General features: G+C 44.1%; 1 protein-coding gene across 1 annotated transcript in view; it reads left to right on the top strand.

The window, feature by feature from the left end:
- Positions 1-5,721: 5,721 nt before the first annotated feature.
- Positions 5,722-19,610, top strand: part of prox1a (prospero homeobox 1a) — a 28,891-nt gene continuing 15,002 nt past the window's right edge. The window contains exons 1-3 of the mRNA XM_080490880.1: positions 5,722-5,947; positions 9,049-11,088; positions 15,019-15,126. Of these exons, the coding sequence (XP_080347006.1) occupies positions 9,115-11,088; positions 15,019-15,126 (2,082 nt within the window). The 5' untranslated portion in view covers positions 5,722-5,947; positions 9,049-9,114. The remainder of the gene's footprint in view (positions 5,948-9,048; positions 11,089-15,018; positions 15,127-19,610) is intronic.

Genomic DNA, 19,610 nt, shown 5'->3' with positions numbered 1-19,610 from the left:
TTCTGATTTAATTTAGCCACTCTTTGATTTTACGACTGGCCTCTGTTATTGTAGGATATCTTCTCCTTTCCTTATAATTTTATTTTATGACATGGAGTGAGTGGAGTACAATACGCCCCCCGGGGAGGACCACTTACCTCCACGCCAACAAATATAATTACCGCTGATCAGAGAAGCGAAAACAGACCGCCGCTTATCTGCTGCAGCCCGTTTTTTCTTTTACCCCCCCTTTTTTTTCCACCTCTACACTGAAGGATGATGGCTATGGAAATTTAAAAAAGCAAAAGACACGCACGCAGTTTAATTGATGCCACACTTCAGTGAAAAACACCGGGATCCATCTTCTTTTGTTTATGCACACACAAAAATATGGCATTACGGAAAGACCCACTTGTGCGCATAACGACCCGCAGAAATTCATTATTGAATTCGGCTGATACAACCTATCTCATAAAACGCGGATTTGCTTTTAATTCAAACAACTTTTTAAAACAGTTTGCGCACAATGTGAGCAGAACCTCCAGAGTCTGCGCACGTTTCTCCACAGGTCAGTCAATTTGGATGAGCGCCACAGACAGTGGAGCGCACGGTGACAGGAGACAACTCAGGTAGTTCACAACAAAACACCCCCAAAATAAAAAAATAAAAAAAAACAAAAAGGACTGTCGGGTCCGGGAGTTGGTTGCGCGTTTAATCTTGCCTTGAAAAGCACCCGCAGAACTGAACTGGCTGTGACCGCGGCCTTGGAGTGAATAAAACAGACTAAGTCACCGCCAGAAGTAAACAGCGAAAGTCCTTTCATGTTTACCAAGTAAAGTCCTCTGCTCCATGTTGACAGGTGAGAGTTCATAGGAGCAAAGTTGGTCCCCCTCCCATTGGGGATGTGCGTAACCCCTAAGAAGTAGTGTGTGTGTGTGTGTGTGTGTGTGTGTGTGTGTGTGTGTGTGTGTGTGTGTGTGTGTGTGTGTGTGTGTGTGTGTGTGTGTGTGTGTGTGAGAGAGAGACAGAGAGAGCGAGAGAGAGAGAGAGAGAGAGAGAGAGAGAGAGAGAGAGAGAGAGAGAGAGAGAGAGAGTTGCTGAGGGGGCTCTTTGACTTTGAGCGCATAAGCCCTTATTTCATGGTGCCATTGTTTGTTTTAAGGACGTCAGGCTTAATACAGTTCCAGGCGATTTCCCTGCATGTCTGCTCGTCCAAGCACCTCCAAGGCGCTGTGCGCGTGCGTGCGGGCAGCTGCGTGCACGCCACTCGTTCCTGTTGACTTTAGCCCATAACTCCTGTCATCGGCTGCGGTTTTTAAATACTTTCAAGGTTGTTCGTGCAGGCGCGTCGAATTAACCAGGATTTCTGTAGAAACGTTCTTCTTGCCCAAGATAAATTCAACATATCATAGCGCGAGGGTTTTACACGTGACATGGCTGGGAGTAATTATGATGTTTAGAAGTTATCTGTCGTTTTAATGACTTTGACTGCAGCCTTATTTCCCCATCAGCCTGACTGAGCAGGATTCCATTAATTGCCTGTTATATCCATACAAGCTTGAAAAAGATTTGTTTAATGTTAAAGCAAACCGGTTTGTACGTGCGTGGGTGCGTGTGTGTATACATCTGTATATATATATATGTATATTGTTTTATGAAACGATTATGACAAGATTGTTTTCCCTGTGTAAATGGTAAATTGGTTGCTTATTAATAAGTTCCCTATATTGTTTGCTTGAGGACATGTTATCATATTTCTTTACATTGTGTCATACATTTGCTTTTGCAGCGACGGCCAATACCCATTCATGCAAATAAATCATATTTGAATGTGTGTGTGTGTGTGTGTGTGTGTGTGTGTGTGTGTGTGTGTGTGTGTGTGTGTGTGTGTGTGTGTGTGTGTGTGTGTGTGTGTGTGTGTGTGTGTGTGTGTGTGTGTGTGTGTGTGTGTGTTCATTCAGAACACTGCTGCTATTAAACAGGCCACAGTGGAGGACCCCCCCCCCCCCCCCCCTCCCCCCCCCCCTCTCTCAAACACATGCACGCGCACACGCAAATCTCCATAATCATCAGTACTTGTAGCCTAGAAAGAGGGATGTGGGTCATGGGGGGCCACAGTGTGCCAGTTACCACAGCCCTGGTAGCCAAGAAGTAATAACTCTTAACAACAACAGATATGTAAATTGCTGTTATTTCACGATAGTGAGACCTAATGGATGCTTCTTACATTACTTACAGGTCATCCATATATGACTTTCTTTTTTTTTTTTTTCTTTTTAAATAAATGGATTTTACCTTGACCACAAAAACAACTGCACATTTTTCTCCAGCATCCTCATTTTTGTCACGGATGGTGAAAGCTGAATACATTAAGTCCTGGACATGAGGCCCAACAAGGACTTCAGACACCTACTCACTTTCTACGCTCCAATCCTGTATCCTCATCTCATCTCTTCTGTCATGTCTCCTAAACCTTTTTATTCAGGGACCCGGAGACCTCTCCGGAACAAAACAGCTTTTAGCGCTACAATCTCTCTCTCTCTGTGCTTGTGATTGCGCAAATCTCTCTCTCTCTCTCTCTCTCTCTCTCTCTCTCTCTCTCTCTCTCTCTCTCTCTCTCTCTCTCTCTCTCTCTCTCTCCCTCTCTCTCCAACTGTCTCTGAAAAGATATGAAGCTGTTCTATGGTTCTATGGGAGCTCATCAAGTCATCATATGATGAAGCCTATTTTATAACTGCTGCTACTCAAGAGATTGTTTCTCCTTTCAAATAAGATTAATTTTACAACAGCAACAACAATTCCTGCAACTTAAAATAAGGAAAATAGGTTTTACTTTAAAGTTGGGTTTGTTTCAGAGTTAAAATTGTGCCAAAAATGCCAACAGTCTAGTCCCTTTTGTATAATAATAATAATAATAATAATAATAATAATAATAATAATAATAATAATAATAATAATAATAATAATAATAATAATAATAATAATAATTGTAGTATTTTGCCGTTGATCCAAATTAATGTTCAGACAAAACACACTGCTCTCATCAGTTCAGGCATACCAGCATCGTTTTACGCACACTTATTACCACTCGGAATGGTTTAAAACTGTACCTTTATAACTCCTCTGGGAGGAATATTATTTTCACCGCCTTCCCCCTTCTGCATTCAGGCACAGCTCTAATAAATGTGTCAATAAATTCAGCCATCAGCGCGCAATGTCAGTGCGCATTATCAGTCTTGGGCATCGAGGTGTGTCGCACTCGACCCCAAAGAGGGGGGGAAAGTGAGTTTGAAATAAACACACGGGTTGATCCACCTGGAATGGGCCGCGATAAGAGCAGCCAGTGTTACCCAGCACGTTTCCTCTACACCTCATCCGAGTCTTCCGTTTCCAAACACGCGCTTCTTTAATGTCCCGGCCTGTTTTTCCAGCCTGTGTGCGCACCGACGGCACCCAGGGGAGCCGAGGCCAAATCAGCCACAGGCCAGTTCGGGGAGCAGGGGGCCGGGACACCTGCTTTGGAAAAGCCACTCCAGACACTAAACTTTGCTGACTTCGTCGCAATTCGTTGGTCCTAAAAAACACTTGCTTGCGACATGGAAAAGAGACTCGCCTTTTCCTTTTTGGCACCCGACAGAGAGGCATATGGAAAATAAGATTTATCGTTAAGTGCTTTAGGATCCTGTTTGTGATGAGGATGAAATAGACGATAAGGCGCGCAGCAACTTTGTTATAAAAGAAAACTTGTAATTTAAAAAAAAAAAAATAGAACGGCAGAATGTGATGGCTTGAGTGCAAGTTTAAAAAAACAAACATCTTCTCTTCTGTGGTTTCAAAAGATTGAATAAATGTGTCTCGACACGATAATAGTAATAATAATAATAATAATAATAATAATAATAATAATAATAATAATAATAATAATAATAATAATAATAATAATAATAATAGTTTCTTGTCTGTTTAATCGGATTTTTTTTCTCTATTTGCATGAAACGGCAAAGTGTTCATTAGGGTATTATGATATATATATAAAGTCGGTTACTAGCTAGTTCTCCTACGTAGAGATCACATTTATTTGTTTAAAAATCTCAATTTATCAAGCTCCTATAAAGGAAAGTTTATGAAAAATCACCTGTTGTCAGTGGGTGAAACATTTGTTTTGGAGTGCGCATAAAAAGTTGCGCTGTAATTACAGTTATTCGGTTTGTAAAATTACAGCAGTGTGAGAAAGCAGCTGTCATCATTTCATAAATGAGAAGCGGGTTGTTGTTTTTTTTTTTTTTTTTCGTGTACAGGATCAGATGTCAGAGTTCGCACACTTCACTGTTACAGGTGGGACCGGAGTAAAGATCAGCAAACTCATTCCAACAACATTTCGATTTGTAAAGACACACTTATATTTCGATCAAGTTGTTTAACACTCATTTTCAATTAAAACGACAACATTTGATCAGACAGAGAAGCATCGGGGATATTCTAATAACGGCAAGGTGACAGGCGTTTTTAAGGACGATATTCTCCTCTTAACCGAGCATTTCACAAAGACACGTTAAGCTCTCCGCAGATATTGGCTTCCATGGATAATCTGAATTCCAAAGCAAATCTGTAAGCCTCTGCGCTGCTCTGCTTGTTCATTAATCAGACTTTGCTGCAACCAATGAGACAACTCAGCACGTAAAATATCTCTACATGCCACTTTGGACCTCCAATACTCAAGTGACCCACAACTGTTGGACCGTTTTAGAGACCGGGGGTCTAAATGTGTCCAGTTGTAGAAAGGAAAAAAATACGTACTGTAAATAGCCCAGTGATGATTAAAATACGCTCCGCATGGTCCCATGAATCAAATTACAAAGTTGGTAATCGTTCAAAAAAATGACTCGGCTTGAAGGAATCTTAATGCGTTTTAATATATTCCCATAACCATAATCGAGACATGCATTAACACACGACTGGGTTGTAAAATTGATTGATAACGTGTAAAATTAGAGATGAAGAAAAAAAAAAAAAAAAAGCAAGGCTGGTACAAGTCTGGTCACATTTGCCTTAAAGAATATTATTGAACTATTATTCAAACAACGATTAACGTAAATTAACATTTAAAGGCAATCCGTTAGTTTTACTAAACTTCTTAATACTCGGTGATTTGAAATAATTTAGTTTGGAAGATAATTGTATTTAAATATTGGTGAAATATAGGAACGGACACTTTAACTTTGTTGATTAAAACTTATGAATAGAGTCTTGTTTATGAGAATAAATCAAATCATGGGAGGCTTCGGTGTTTCCTTGCCGTTTCATTAATGCAATGTCAAAGTGCGTAACGATTCTTACTCTAGTCGATGATTTGGGAAGAAAGAGATTAGGAAGAGTGGTATTTCCTTTTTTCCCCTCTCACTCTCTCTCTCACTCCCTCTCTCTCTCCCTCTCTCTTTGCTTGCAAAAGCTCAAGTCCCATTCCCTGGTCAAGTTCAGTGCGTTGTTCTCCGGACCGGACGGACGCTTCTTATTGGTTAGGTTGCGACAGTTACATCACGCCGCTCGTGACGCGCACGTCTTCCTGTTTCCTTCAGCCGAGTCTTAAAGTGAATCTTTAGTGGCGGAGGAGCGCTCGAGCATCCAGTCCTCTGCATCCAGTGCGCCTCCGAGACGCACACACGAGCTCTGCCTCGCGCTCTCTCGCGCTCTCTCTCTCTCTCTCTCTCTCCCTCACACTCTCTCTATGTCTCTCACTCTTTTAGCAACAGCAGAGGATAGAGGGAGAGACCGAAGCGCAAGAGCTCTTTTCATCCTCTGTTTTTTCTCATTTTCGCTCGCGTCGCCGACTTTTTTCCAGGTCTTCCACCTCTGAGAAACTCTTTACACCCCAGCATCCAGAAATCCGCGGCGCCCTGCGAATATTCTCCTCTTTTTTTCCCCTCTCCCCCCGGTAGGAGTTCAGGTTGTCCCCCTCTTCATCTAAAGGGTAAGTAACCTTGTCCTCGGTTGATACCTCCCTCTCTCGCTCTCGTTGTGCCTCGCCTGCGCGCGGTGGGCGGAAAAAATAAACAAATCAAACATCATTAACGGGGAAATTTATTCCGGTAATCAACAGCTAATCATTTGGATGCGACATTATTTGCTCTGTTTCTTTCCTCCTCATCTGGATTGTGCGAGTTGCTCGGTGTGTTTTGCGAGGATAATTTGAGAGCGGTGTGTGGAAAAGCCTTACACCTTCCTCGTCGAAAAGCACAAGATCAAGTTGATTTGCAACTTTGCGAAGTAAGTTTGTGGAGCGTGCTCTGGTTTTACTTGTAGTGGGGGGAAATGTGGTGTAAATCAGCGGCTGCTTCTGGATTGGAAACTTGGATTTGACGCGCATTTGTCTTTCTTCCGTTCCTCTCGAGGCGCGTATATTTGCAATAACACCATATTCTGTTCTCTCTGTGTGATTCTTCTGATTCTACACACCCATAAGTGTCTTTGTATCTACACAAAATGCTGGTAGAGCCAGTTTGGGCGCTTTGTCAGCCCTTCTTGGTGCGTTTTGCTGGACGATGGTTCCCCGGGACAGATGTGATAAAGCGCAGCCTGGCTGGTTTATTGTGGACGCAACTCGTCCAGGCAGTGATATCTCAGTCTGGGCTTTGGACACACTCACACACACACACACACACACACACACACACACACACACACACACACACACACACACACACACACACACACACACACACACACACACACACACACACACACACACACACACACACACACGCACACAAACAGAAAGTTTTCTGGGGAGAAAACATAGTTCTATTTTTAATTCCCAAAAGTTACTTTTAAACTTGAACTCAATTCGCAATTTATTTATTTCCACATTGGTATTATACATTGCTCGGTTCAAAATAGGAATATGGGTTTATTAAAAGCTCTATTCTGAGTTGTGAGAGTTGGGTGATACGCGCGTATGATTGTAATTTATGTTTCTCCTGAGACACAGATAAAGAGAGACAGAGTGCGCATGGGCAGTGGAGGACAGGTGCGCCGTCGGAAAGGACAGGTGCTGGTCACAATTTGATACTCATTGTTAAAAACCTGCAGCGACCAAGTCTTGTTTTTTTTCTCCCCGACCCTCCTAAATGCATCACTCTCTGCTTGTCGGAACTTCTGGAAGAGGCTTTGACGACACGAGCCAAAGCGATTAATCAAACTTTTCTTTTCAACACCAAGATTTAAATGAACACGGTTCCTCCAGGATATATTTGGACTTTTACAAATTTATCACTTTGCAAAATTGCTAAGACAGCAAGTGGCCAGCTAGTGTGTGTCACTTGTGTTGTTCGTCACACTGCAGTTTGTAACAAAGCCAACAGCATTGTTGTGTGAGTGTGTGTGTGTGTGTGTGTGTGTGTGTGTGTGTGTGTGTGTGTGTGTGTGTGTACATGTGTGAATGTGTGAGGCAAAGTGACAAGAGAGCAGTCTTTTAAAAAAGGCTTTTCACTCGCAGTGATAATGTCAAGATCGTACATTTTCTTTGAGACCGAAAAAGCAAACAAACTGTTTAAGAGATGGTTGTTAAATGACAGCGGAGTTAGATTTCCCTGCTGTTTGTTCACACTCTCACCACTCAAATAGGGCCATAGGAAAAAAAAAAGGGTCTTTGACTATTGATTTTGAATATTTAAAGATAGATCTTAGTTCCTTGGGTTATTTTCTTTTTCAATTTCTCACTTTTGAGTGCTTCTTTGTTTATCTATTTGAAAGCCTTATCTGTGTGCTTTAAGATACGTGCAACCTCTAAGTTCATTCTGCTTTACATTTTGTGTATTTCTTTATATTTTTGACAGAATCTTTTTGAGTCACAATAAGAAATGTAATTTTTCTGAAAACTAAAAAATGAAAATTTAAATTATAGGGATACTTATCTGTTAAGAAAGCAATTATACTTTTGACTAAATCCAAGGTTGTTTATTTTTATTTTCTCGCTTTTTACATGAATGCATGCACATTTTTTCTACAGACAACAGTTTTAAGATCGGTTGCATCTGATATGACTCGGACTGAGACTCGCTGCTTACGTAGCATTATTGAAGCAGCCCTGTACTGACAAAACGTTTTGCTTTCACCGAGGCATTAGGGTTTTTGTAAGAGCGCTTTAAGTTGCTCCTTGCCAGAGTTGACCCTTGTGACCTATTCATTTGAGCAGAATTAACTGCCCTTGCCAGATGAAAAGACAAACAAAAACCACAGAAGTGAGCTCACGCTGGCACCAAAATCAATAGGCCTATTTTGTATTTCTTTTTTGTGTCACTCTCCCCATTGAATAAGATATGATGGCCATATTGATTGATGCAACACAGGACTTGAATTTTAAAACTGCACACTGTGTAAATGTGGCTTGAGCTCCATTCGAAATATTTTGTTGAAAATGACCAAGCTCACTTACCGGATAGGTTTAAGGGGGTAATCATGTGTTGACTGTGCATTAACTCCCACTGTATAGATCTTTTTTTTTTTTAAATAATATTAACCCTGTTCCTTTTTTTTTTCTTGATTTTGTGAGATTCTGGCTCCTATGTTGGCTCACACTACACAATCATGGAAATGAGGACAAGTACTTAAGTAATTATCATAATTTTATGCAGCTTTGTGTTCCGTGGGAACTGGTTCAGTGTCGCGCGGCATGTAACAGGGGACCGGATAAAATGTAGGACTTTGCCCTGGAATGTCGAGCCAAGGCCTAATACTGACCCCATCTCGCCTGTTCTCTTCGCCCTCTGTTTCTAGTCCTTACTGCCTAAATGTAATCATTGATGTCCTTTGCTCTGTTAAAAAAAAAAAAGAGAGAGAGAAATGACTACCTGCCGGTTCTTGATTGAAAATGTGTTATATGCATAATACCAGCAGATGTGATTCTGAAGAGGTTGACAGATTTTGATTAATTAATTGCTTTTAAGCTTTTCTGTTTGATCTATCTCTGATATTTAAGTGGACGGTTCCAAAATGAGGTAGAGTCTGAAATAAATATTTCACTTTGGTGAGTCATGCATCTGTGATTTTTGTTTTTGTCCCCCCCCCCAACAGGTACTCAGAGGCTTTGATCCTAGAGGATTGGGTTTGTGGGATATGGCCCAATAGCAGCAGCCCGTGATGCCGGACCATGACAGCGACTCCCTCCTGAACAGACAGACCAAGCGACGACGTGTGGACATCGGTGTTAAGAGGACCGTGGGTAGCACAGCCTCCTCCACAGCAGCAGCCACAACAGCAACCACTGATAATATTGCCCGCGCCAAAGCAGCCATTTTCAGTGCCATGAACTCTCTGAGCTCTCATTCCCACCACGGATCAGATACCGACTCCATGGAGTGCTCTGTAGTGCAGCCACATGGTGGGCCTGGCGTTGTATCAGCCAGTGACAGTGAGTCTAAGTCCAATGTACTCCGAAAGCTATTGAAGAGGGCCAACTCATACGAAGACACCATGATGCCCTTTCCTGGCACCACCATTATCTCTCAGCTTCTCAAGAATAACATTGCTAAAAATGGAGGAGGGGAAAGAGGAGACAGGGGAGACAGAGGGGAATCAGGCTTCCCTGGATCAGGGCTCTCCAATGCAAGTTCAGATGCTCCGCAGGAGGATGCCTGCAGTAATTCCTCCCAGGACAGCACACCGCAAGAGTGCTTGTCACCATTTGGTCGTCCTCCCGGCTTGGCTTCTTTCGACATTGAACGACTAAATGATGAACACCTGCGTGCCAAGCGAGCCCGTGTAGAGAACATTATACGTGGCATGAGCCACTCGCCCAGCGTGGTGGTACCTGCTGCTTCCCGCCATGAGCGTGACCACGAGATGGATCGAGAACGAGACATGGAGCTGGACTGCCCGCCTCCCCAGTCTCAACAGCAGGCCCCCAGCAGCCCACGGGGCGGCGAAGTCTGCAGCAGCAGTCGAGAAAACAAGCGCAAACAGCGCCTGCCTCAGCAGCAGCAGCAAAGCTTCACCCAGTTGGTGTGTCAGAGAAAAGAACAGAAGCAGGAGGAGCGGCGACAACTCAAGCTACAGCTCGAGGATATGCAGAAACAGCTACGGCAATTGCAGGAGAAGTTCTTTCAGATCTATGACTCAACCGATGACTCAGAACACAATGACCTCCACAATGACATAGGAAACATGTCGGAGGACAGCCCAGGTAGATCTGACAATGGCGGTGACGACCGGGGTGGCGATGATATGCGATCTGACAATGAGATGTCTGACCTGGACCCAGGCCATTTCCTAGACAGGGCTCGGGCTCTGCTTCAGGAGCAGGCTCTGCTTGCTGATGGAGAGAAGCCAAGAAGAGATGGGCTTGGTCGGAGCAAAGGACCAGGGGGTCCCGGGTCCTCTATGCATGCTGAAGGTAAACAGCTGGCTGAAACACTGAAACAGGAACTTAACTCAGCCATGACTCAAGTGGTCGACACAGTTGTTAAAGTGTTCGCCAAGCCTCCACGCCCTACACCTCAGCAGGCCTTCCCTCCACTTTCCATACCTCCTGAAAGGTTTCCAAATGCTGCCAATGGGGACAACCCCAACTTTCATACCGCCAATCAGAGGCTGCAGTGTTTTGGCGATGTCATCATTCCCAATCCACTTGACTCCTTCGCTAGCATGCCCGGTATTCCAGGACCCACCAATGACCAAACTGAGGCACTGCCCTTAGTTGTGAGAAAGACACCAAGTGATCACCATCACCAGTCTTCAGCGGTGGGTGCCCACGGTGGTCACCACCACCCGGCTCTTCACCCCTCGTCACTCTCTGCCTCCATGGGATTCAGTCCCCCATCCTTTAGACATCCCTTCCCATTGCCCCTCATGGGCTACCCCTTCCAGACTCCCCTTGGTGCACCGCCAGGTGGTTATGGAGGGAAAGATCGTTCCTCACCAGATTCCATGGACCTGTCCAGGGAAACCACCAGCCTGAGGACCAAGATGACAGGTCATCACATGGCCCACCACCATCGCTCTTGTTCACCAGCACACCCTGGCAGCACGGCTGAAGGACTCTCCCTGTCCCTCATCAAGTCTGAGTGCAGTGATCTCCAGGACATGGCTGACATCTCACCCTACTCAGGCAGCAATGTATCCTTTCAAATCTGAAGGTGGTATATGTGTAGGCTTTATGGAGTGTTTAAGGATTTCAACAAAGGTGTATGCAAGTGACTGTGATGTTCCCACCCCGCGTAGTTCAGTTCAGACAGCTCATGTCTAAGTAAGCTAGGGGGAAAAAAAATCTGCTTTCAAGTGGTAATTCCCCGCAGAGACAGGTGCAAAGCATTGTACCTGTACTCTATTCTAACAAAGAGTTAAAAATCAAATATTTTGGAGTCTTTTTGAAACTCGCCTAAGAAACTGAGAAATTGTTGATGAATCACTTTTCCTCCCACTGCTGTTCTCCTCTCCATTGTACGGCAATGTTGTATGTATTTATTTTTATACTCATACCTCTTTCTTCTCACAGTGCCATCCAACCTTTTCTTCCATCTTCAAACCTAGGTGCTCTAAAAGCTTTCTTGTCACATATCACTTACTCGTTCCCCACGACATTTACTGCCCCAATTCTCTTTATTAAAAAAAATGGCCTGAAAGAAGAGAGATAGCGTCCTAAAACTTGGCACACAATGGTGTTATATAGCCCACCTTATAGTTTAACCCCAGTGTGCCCCAATCATGCCCTGCAGATAAAGAGGCTATCCCCTATGGGAGGCTCAAATTGAATCCCCTGGAGACTCGGGACTAATAGCTTAAACAGATACATTCAGTCCCTTCTCCGTTTCCTCTATACCTCCTTAGTCCCCAAGTATTCAACACCCTCAACCCTTATAAAAGTTTGATTTGTGGCTATCCTGAAAAAAACTTTGTCTTTGGAGTCATTAACATTCTTTACATAGTGGATAAAATAAACCTTTGTCTTTGTACCTTTAGTGGATATACTGGTTAAGTGAATATGTGTACTTATGTGTACCTAACACTTTTACTCCCTTGCCTTTGTGTTCACCTGAGTGCCCAGCCTGTCTGTGTGTGTGTGTGTGTGTGTGTGTGTGTGTGTGTGTGTGTGTGTGTGTGTGTGTGTGTGTGTGTGTGTGTGTGTGTGTGTGTGTGTGTGTGTGTGTGTGTGTGTGTGTGTGTGTGTGTGTGTCACAAAAGGTTTGCCTGAGGACTCTGGAAAGATGTATATTTATGATTGCTTGTGTTTTCTCTTGTGTTCCTCTTATCATCTATCGCTGTTGTAAAAAGCCCACAATCATTGCCGTTTCTTTTCTCTTTTTTTCATTTCATAAAGATCTGTCAACAGCCCGGGGGGCCCTTCGGCTGTTGCTTGGCAGCCAAATACTTCTTTTTTTGTTTTCCCTCCCTGCAAACCCCCCTCCTCGCTGTCTTTTCTTTGAAGCGGACGTTAACAGGTGTTTGCAGCGAGCTGTTTATCTTTCATTACCTCGCCTTGTCTTGTCTTCTGACCCAAGGGTGAATGCTTTCCAGAGATCCATAATCCTTTGCTTCTACGGGCTCCCGATGGAGGGATGAAAAGAGAAAAGGGAGAAAGAGAGACTGAGAGAGACTGAGAGAAAGTAGAAAACAATCAAACAATAACCACATATGCCAGATGCTGTGGCTTTCATTGTAGCATTTATAAATTCAGGGCATTAACAGATGTACTCCCCTAAATGAAAAGAATAGCCAGACACATATCCACATGTCCTGTTTTTTTTTATCTTTTATTTTTGATTCTCAGTTTATTCCTAAGGCTTAAGTTTGGCATTTTCAAAATAGCTACATATATATATATTATGTTTTTTGTCTATCATGACATTTAAGAATCAGTATATTTGCATGTGTCTGTAGAGTTGGCTTTTTTTTTTTTTTTTTTTTGTGTGCAAAATTTCCGATATTTTTTCTATCTTTCCAAGCTTCAGAAGTCGGCAACAGCTTGTCAGACATTTTGCGAGGTGCGTTCAAGTTCACCAGCTCTGGGCAGCATTATGGAGCAGATGGCTGCTATCAATTTCCTCATTTGTTCACAGTCTGACTCCAAATTTTCTTGTCCTTACACCTGGAATTAGGAAGTGGGGCAGCCATTTTCCTCTCATGACTTTGGGCTTTGGGGAAGTGTTGTGAGAATGATGATGTCTTGTCAGATGTGGCAGGCAAACAGTGGGCCAGCTGGTATGAGTGCACCATCATGACAAAATAATAGCCTTGCACGCCACCCCTAAGTCCAATCACAATTACATTTGCAAGCTGTGAGTGAATTGGAGATGAAAATGTCTCATTAGGAAATATGAAGCTTCTTAATTGGTGGCTGAAGGGAGGTGATATTGTCTTTATAGCTTGAGAGGTAAAATCTCAACGTCTTTGTCTTAAAATAATTTTTAATCTCGGCGATAAGGGGAAAGCAATGCTGATCCTAATTGAAAAAGCAAAAACAAATGAATCTAAGTGTAAGTGTGCAGCTTTACCGGCAACAAATCCCAACTTGCGTTGCTGAAAAAGAGTTCTCTTTTTCTGTGTCTCTCGCTCTCCCTTGCTCTGTCTGAGGATCCATTGTATCCCCTCCACTTGGAGCAGATGGTGTGGTGTGGAAAGTGAAGTGCTGCTCTTTTGGCCAGGCCTGACAGAGTAACACCAGTCTGCCAGGGTTTCCCCCACAAGACCCTCGCTGCGTATACAACTAACTCTCTCTCTCTCTCACTCTCTCTTACTGAATCAGACAAAGTAGACAGGGTCTTTAAGGAGCCAACCCAGCATGGTTCAGCATTTGCTGGCTTTGCTGTGTAACCCTGAGGCCAAGGGCAATCCAATCTAGCAGCTGATGCCTTCTTCCCACTCTATAGTTACTGCTACATCTGGACACTTGACTGATTTTAACGATCCGAGCCACCTCTGAACGTCGTAAATAACGTCAAGCAATGTATTTTGCCCACTCAGGTGCAAACAGTCTTCATGAAAACTTAAGGCCATATCTTGGGTGTGATTTAAATCCCTGTCTTGCTTCAGCTTGATGAAAACCCTTGTTGAAACAGCCCGAGGTTTTAACATGTACCCCGCCCCCATCCCTGTTCCCTTTTCAATGTCTTATCCCCCAGATTGATATTATCAAATGCATTATACGGCAGTTAATTCACCATGGAAATGGCTTGGGCCGTTCGGTGGCGCAGATGTGTTTCAGTCTCCTCATCACTGGCAGGGTCCAAAGCCTCAGAGCCTCTCGTCTCCTTCTCCTCCTCCTTCTTTTGCTCCTCCAAGGGTTTGGCAGCGGCAGAGTGGCTGGGGGGTAGGGGTGGAGCAGAGGGAGGAGGAGGGGGATGTAATTGAAGGCTGGAACCATGCTATCCCTCAAGGTGCCCCCACCAGCCCATCTCCCTCCATCTTCACTGCTGTTCAATCCAGACCATCCATTAGGAAGACAAGGCCTATGACATGTATTTGAATAAGGTCTATGTGAGTATGAGAAGATTTTTCATGCTGCTTGGGACAGTGTTTGGGAATATCTCCTAGACCTTGTTTTTGTCACTGATATGAAGCCAACATCACACAGTCATATTCAGGCTTGGCATGTGCTGTCGCCAAGCCATTAGGCCTTCTTGCCCGTCACTGGCGTTAACTGCTGTCTTTGTCTGTGATATGCAAATGTCTCCTTTTTTCTTCTTCCTTTTTTTGGGTGGAGGTTAGCGCAGGGTGTAGGCAAAGGCGTTTGCTTGCTTTGACTGTGAAATGAGCTCCTTATGTAAAAACATCGGCTGTAGTGCTGGCCAGCGTTTTATTTACCGTGACACACTCACACCTGATACGGACGATGCTAATTGCAAGCAAATGGTTTTGCTCCTGTGCACCGTCTTCATACCCCCCACCCCTTCATGCCTAACTGGAAATTTTGGTTACCCATCATCCAAATTATTTTCTTTTTTCATAGCTTGTCGTCAAATATCAGCAATTACATACTTCTACCTGCATTTTCTAGATGTTTTTATCCTGTTCCAAACAACTATTGTCCTTAATGGCCACCATTTTCAGATCCAAGAAGGTCTTTCGCCCAATCATCTGAAGAAGGCCAAGCTCATGTTTTTCTACACCCGCTACCCAAGCTCCAACATGCTCAAGATGTTTTTTTCTGATGTCAAGGTGAGTTAAAACCTGCTCTTCATCTGCACTATTTTACTTTTGCATATTTTCCCCACAATTCTTCAATATATATCCCTTTTTAAATTAGGTACATTTTTATTGTTACTCATTTATTGTACCTTCATCTGTTAGAAACAATGACTGTTTTTGTCACACCTAACAAGTATATGGACGGATACAAACTTACAACCCTGCTGTTACTCATCATTTCTTCCTTATTTACTTTAACCATGTCTGCTTTTAGTTTAGGGAAGTTTGATTTATTAATTATGATCCTCCAGCTTCTGTGGTAAACAGCAGCTACTTGTCATAAAATGAAGTCCTTTTCCCCCCGACTAACTTATGGCTTTATGCAAAAGATGAAAGAAGAGAAAGTTGAATGGGTTTGCATGAGGGAGCTGAAGAGCCAATGAGTATTCTAAAGATAAAGAGTGGGATGAGTAATGCATGAGGAAGATGGCAGAGAGGAGGATGGAGCCTAGAGATGGAGGAGTGGCTATTTGAGCAGGTGTAGGGAGGATGGTTTAGTGGAGGGAGGGGCAATGGGAAAGAGTTCATTTAGGGGGAACATGGCAAAGGATAAGCACCGGGAGTCATAAAACAATGCGCCATACAGTATATACGCTGCACAAAAAAACAACAACAAAAACACAATGGCCATTGTAGTGAATGCAATCGAGTTTGTTTGTTTGCCCGTGTGTGTGTGTGTGTGTGTGTGTGTGTGTGTGTGTGTGTGTGTGTGTGTGTGTGTGTGTGTGTGTGTGTGTGTGTGTGTGTGTGTGTGTGTGTGTGTGTGTGTGTGCCCCTCTTGGACCATACGGAGGGGTAAACACTGTGACAGATCCAGGCCATCTTATTCAAATCAGAAGATAAAGGTTCTCTTTTCTCCCAGCTGCCCCCTCTTGTATGCCATCACCACCAACCATGACTTGCAGCTCACGTGACTTTCAATGAGGACTTCATTGGGTAGCTTGAAAAAGAGGCACATGTTGCTGGAGCAGGTTGGCACCTATACATGTTGATTAGAATTAAATAAAATAAAGCACTCCATATTACAGCGTCACACTAAAGTGACTGTTGCTGGACAACTGCAATTGGTATTAAGGTTTTAACTAATTTGGCTTCACTAACTGATCATTCCCATGGAGGTGTCCTCATCGTGGGTGACCTCATGAGATGCTGTAACAAGGTCAAGATATTAAAGGGGATTATGAGTCATGTTGATTTGTTTTTATTTGCAGTAGAGAACAATGGGCTCAAGCTGTAAGTTGGTAGACATGTATGGGAATGAGACTGACTATCTCATTAAATTCAGCCACCACGGTCTTTTCGCGAGTGGCTGTTCTTAGACAAAAGTCTTGAAGGCCAATCGGGTCTTGACTAATCAGGTCTGAACTGTCAAGAACCTAATGAACGTGGGAAGTGGGCTGCCTTAACAACTGGGGGACGCTGTTCTTGTTGTTCCCCTCAATTAAGCCCCTTTCAGGACTATTGTGACTTTTTATTGACTTTTGGTGTTTTTGAAATGTTTTGACACTTGTGTCATAACACCATTGTTGGCGCTAATAATTACACAGTCTCTCCACTAGCTTTAAGACATCCCTTTGTTCAGGTTATTGTTTTGAAGGGGTGAGTAATAATACCAGATTAAATGAAAGATTAATTAAGCATATTCACTGAATTAATAAAGTCAGATAAAGTTGGTTGGCTTTGTAAAAAGATATCTTAGATGTTCAGCTTATTGTTTTTTGTTTTATTTATTTATTTTTTATGAGGCACAACCTGCTTCATTTGTCCACCTCTTTGGGAGTTTTTTTTTTTTTTTTTATCAGTATTTGGTCCAGTCGTGTACTGCGAAGTAGCAGAGGTCAGGAGGGTTTTCCCTTTTTCTATATGCCATTCCTTCTCTTTTCTTTTTTTCGCTGATGGTGTGGCATGGTATGTGTGCCTCGGCGGGGCCAGGGAGAAAGAAAAGCCAGTGGCTGGATTTTGAGTCACAGCAGTAACAAAAGCCCGCTTTCCAGGGCCACTTTTTGTGTGCAGTCAGCCAATAGGCAGCCAGAGATTATCTCCCACAATTCACTCCTGCGAAAACAGGAAACGTTGGAAAGCCCTGATGACTGTGAAGGGGCTTACGAGAGAGAGAGCGAGAGAGAGAGAGAGAGAGAGAGAGAGAGAGAGAGAGAGAGAGAGAGAGAGAGAGAGAGGCCCGCACACACTTCTGTCTTCCTGCTCGCCTCTCTGTTCGTCATTCTGGATGTAGCTTAGCACTCTGAGGTCATCTGTGTCCCTTCTGTCCAATGTTGACCACTATGTCAGAGAAAGCGTTGGTGAGAGATACAGTCAGGACTTTCATCCAAATGATCCAAATGCTCTTCAGCTGAACACCCAAAGAAACCAAATCAATTTCTCCCGACTAAATTCTGTGTCCGTTTAAAAGTGTACAACTGCCAGTCACAGCACCTGAATACTGATATGGTTTAGATGGAGGAAACCTTCCTGCCTTCCTATTCTGGACTTAAGTGTGTGTCTGTACATGAACGGGGGCGTGAGTGTGTGTGTGTGTGCGCCACTTTCTATCTTGTGCTGTTAGCACTAAGCACTGACCTTTCACAGGCTCTTGAGTGTGAGTGTGAGAAACACGCTTTCACTGTCTCTCTCTCATCTGCCCTCTCAGCCGGGCGCACGCACGCACACACACACACACACACACACACACACACACACACACACACACACACACACACACACACACACACACACACACACACACACACACACGCACACGCACACACACGTTTCCTACTGCATCTCATGTCTGTGCTGGCTGACCCCTGCCAGCTCTGATTAAGGAGGTGCAGTGATGTGCTCCTTTGAACCGATTCCCTCCTTTTACACTGAACACACTCGTCCTTAGCTGCTATCAGGGGGTCTCTGTCCCCCACCAGCAACTTAATGAACCAAGACTGCTGGCAGCTGCGGGGGGACTTGCCAAAATTGAATCCCCTTAGTGTTTTGAGTGCAGTCGCTGCAACCGTAAAATAATTTAGTGCGTTTACCTTTACCTATGGTAAATTTTATATATTTTGAGTGGTTTGTTCTGCAATGAGCCCAGTTCGGCCGGGCAGGCCCTAATACATCTTCCCTCGCGCTGTCGGTATAATAAAGTAATCTTTGTCCAAAGTGACAAATGTATTCGTCACTCGGGTGCAGTGACATCAAAGGTCTCCTGCATGAGTGATGGCAACTCTTACGCCGACTTTAATCTCAGTATGTAGTGCTGAGACTTGCATGCTCTCAGATGCATCTGTACGGATGCATACGCGCGCGTGTACGTGCGCGCACGCGCTCGCATGGATCAACAGTAAATGACTGAAGTCTCAAACCGGCACCTGACAGGACTTGCTCGGATCTCACACAAAAGGAAAAGTTTGTGCTAAACTGGCAACTTAAGAAAAAAAAAGAAAACCCCGGTGTGTTTGTTCACCCCTCAGTCCCACTGTCTGCCACATTGTGTGTGTTTAAGAATAGCACCATGCAGCCGATGTATTTGTAAGTGTCAGTAGTTTGTTTGTTTGACACTCCGATGTCACGACCCCAGCTTGCTGACTGCTCACGTTCCGACCCTCTACCCCCCCTCCACTAGCGCCGCCACCACCAGAGAAACACCATTGTCCAACGGCGCTGACCTGCACCCAGCCTCCTCCCTCCCTCCCTCCCTCCCTCTTTCCCCATTTATGCTCACCCTGCACTTTAGGACAGCCGCCATGCTACCCCTCCTCTCGTCCGACACACACCCTCCCCAAACCGATGCCAAACAATGTCGAGCGGACTTATTCTTTTCAACTGCACCATTATGTCATCCGCTGATCATTCCAGAAAGGCACGGCCCACTCCTTGCCATCCCGTCTCACCTTGGGCCAACCAGTTCGCTCCCTCTGATTCGCCAACTTTTATGCCTGTTCTGTCCTATTACCTCACCCTCCCAACTTCATGTGCTTGCGTGTGTTTGACTGCCATCCCAGATCACGGAGAGTGTGTGCGTCTGTGTTGTCGAACAATAGCCAGAGTCTAATCTCCATGTCAAAACCGCTCTGCCTCCCCAGCGAGCAGTCCGCTCAGCGTTTAGTAGCGTTTTGTCCCCCCATTCTTCCAGCGCCACAGAAAGAGCAGAGGGGAGGGAGGATTGAAGGCCTCTGTGTTTGCCCATGTGTCACAGTGTGTGTGGAAAAACAGTGACAGTGGTTTGGATTCCAAAATTTTGAGAGCAGAACATTTTGGAGAATGTGACGCAACTGACAAGTGCTTTTCAACGCTTTAAGGGGCTTTCGTGTTGACTTTTAAATGGAGTGGAAGAATGTGACGGTCCTCATCCTCTTTCCTAAACCCCTGATGTCCTTATCTATTGGTATGACTGTTCAGACGGTGTGATTTCACTACTGCGACCGGGCGGAAAAAGGGCCGGGACCAGCCAAGGCTCTTAA

This window comes from Lipophrys pholis (genome assembly GCF_963383615.2).
Source record: "Lipophrys pholis genome assembly, chromosome: 21".
NCBI classification, from domain to species: domain Eukaryota; kingdom Metazoa; phylum Chordata; class Actinopteri; order Blenniiformes; family Blenniidae; genus Lipophrys; species Lipophrys pholis.
Note: the sequence above shows the minus strand (reverse complement) of the source record. Positions and strands in the feature narration are given on the sequence as shown.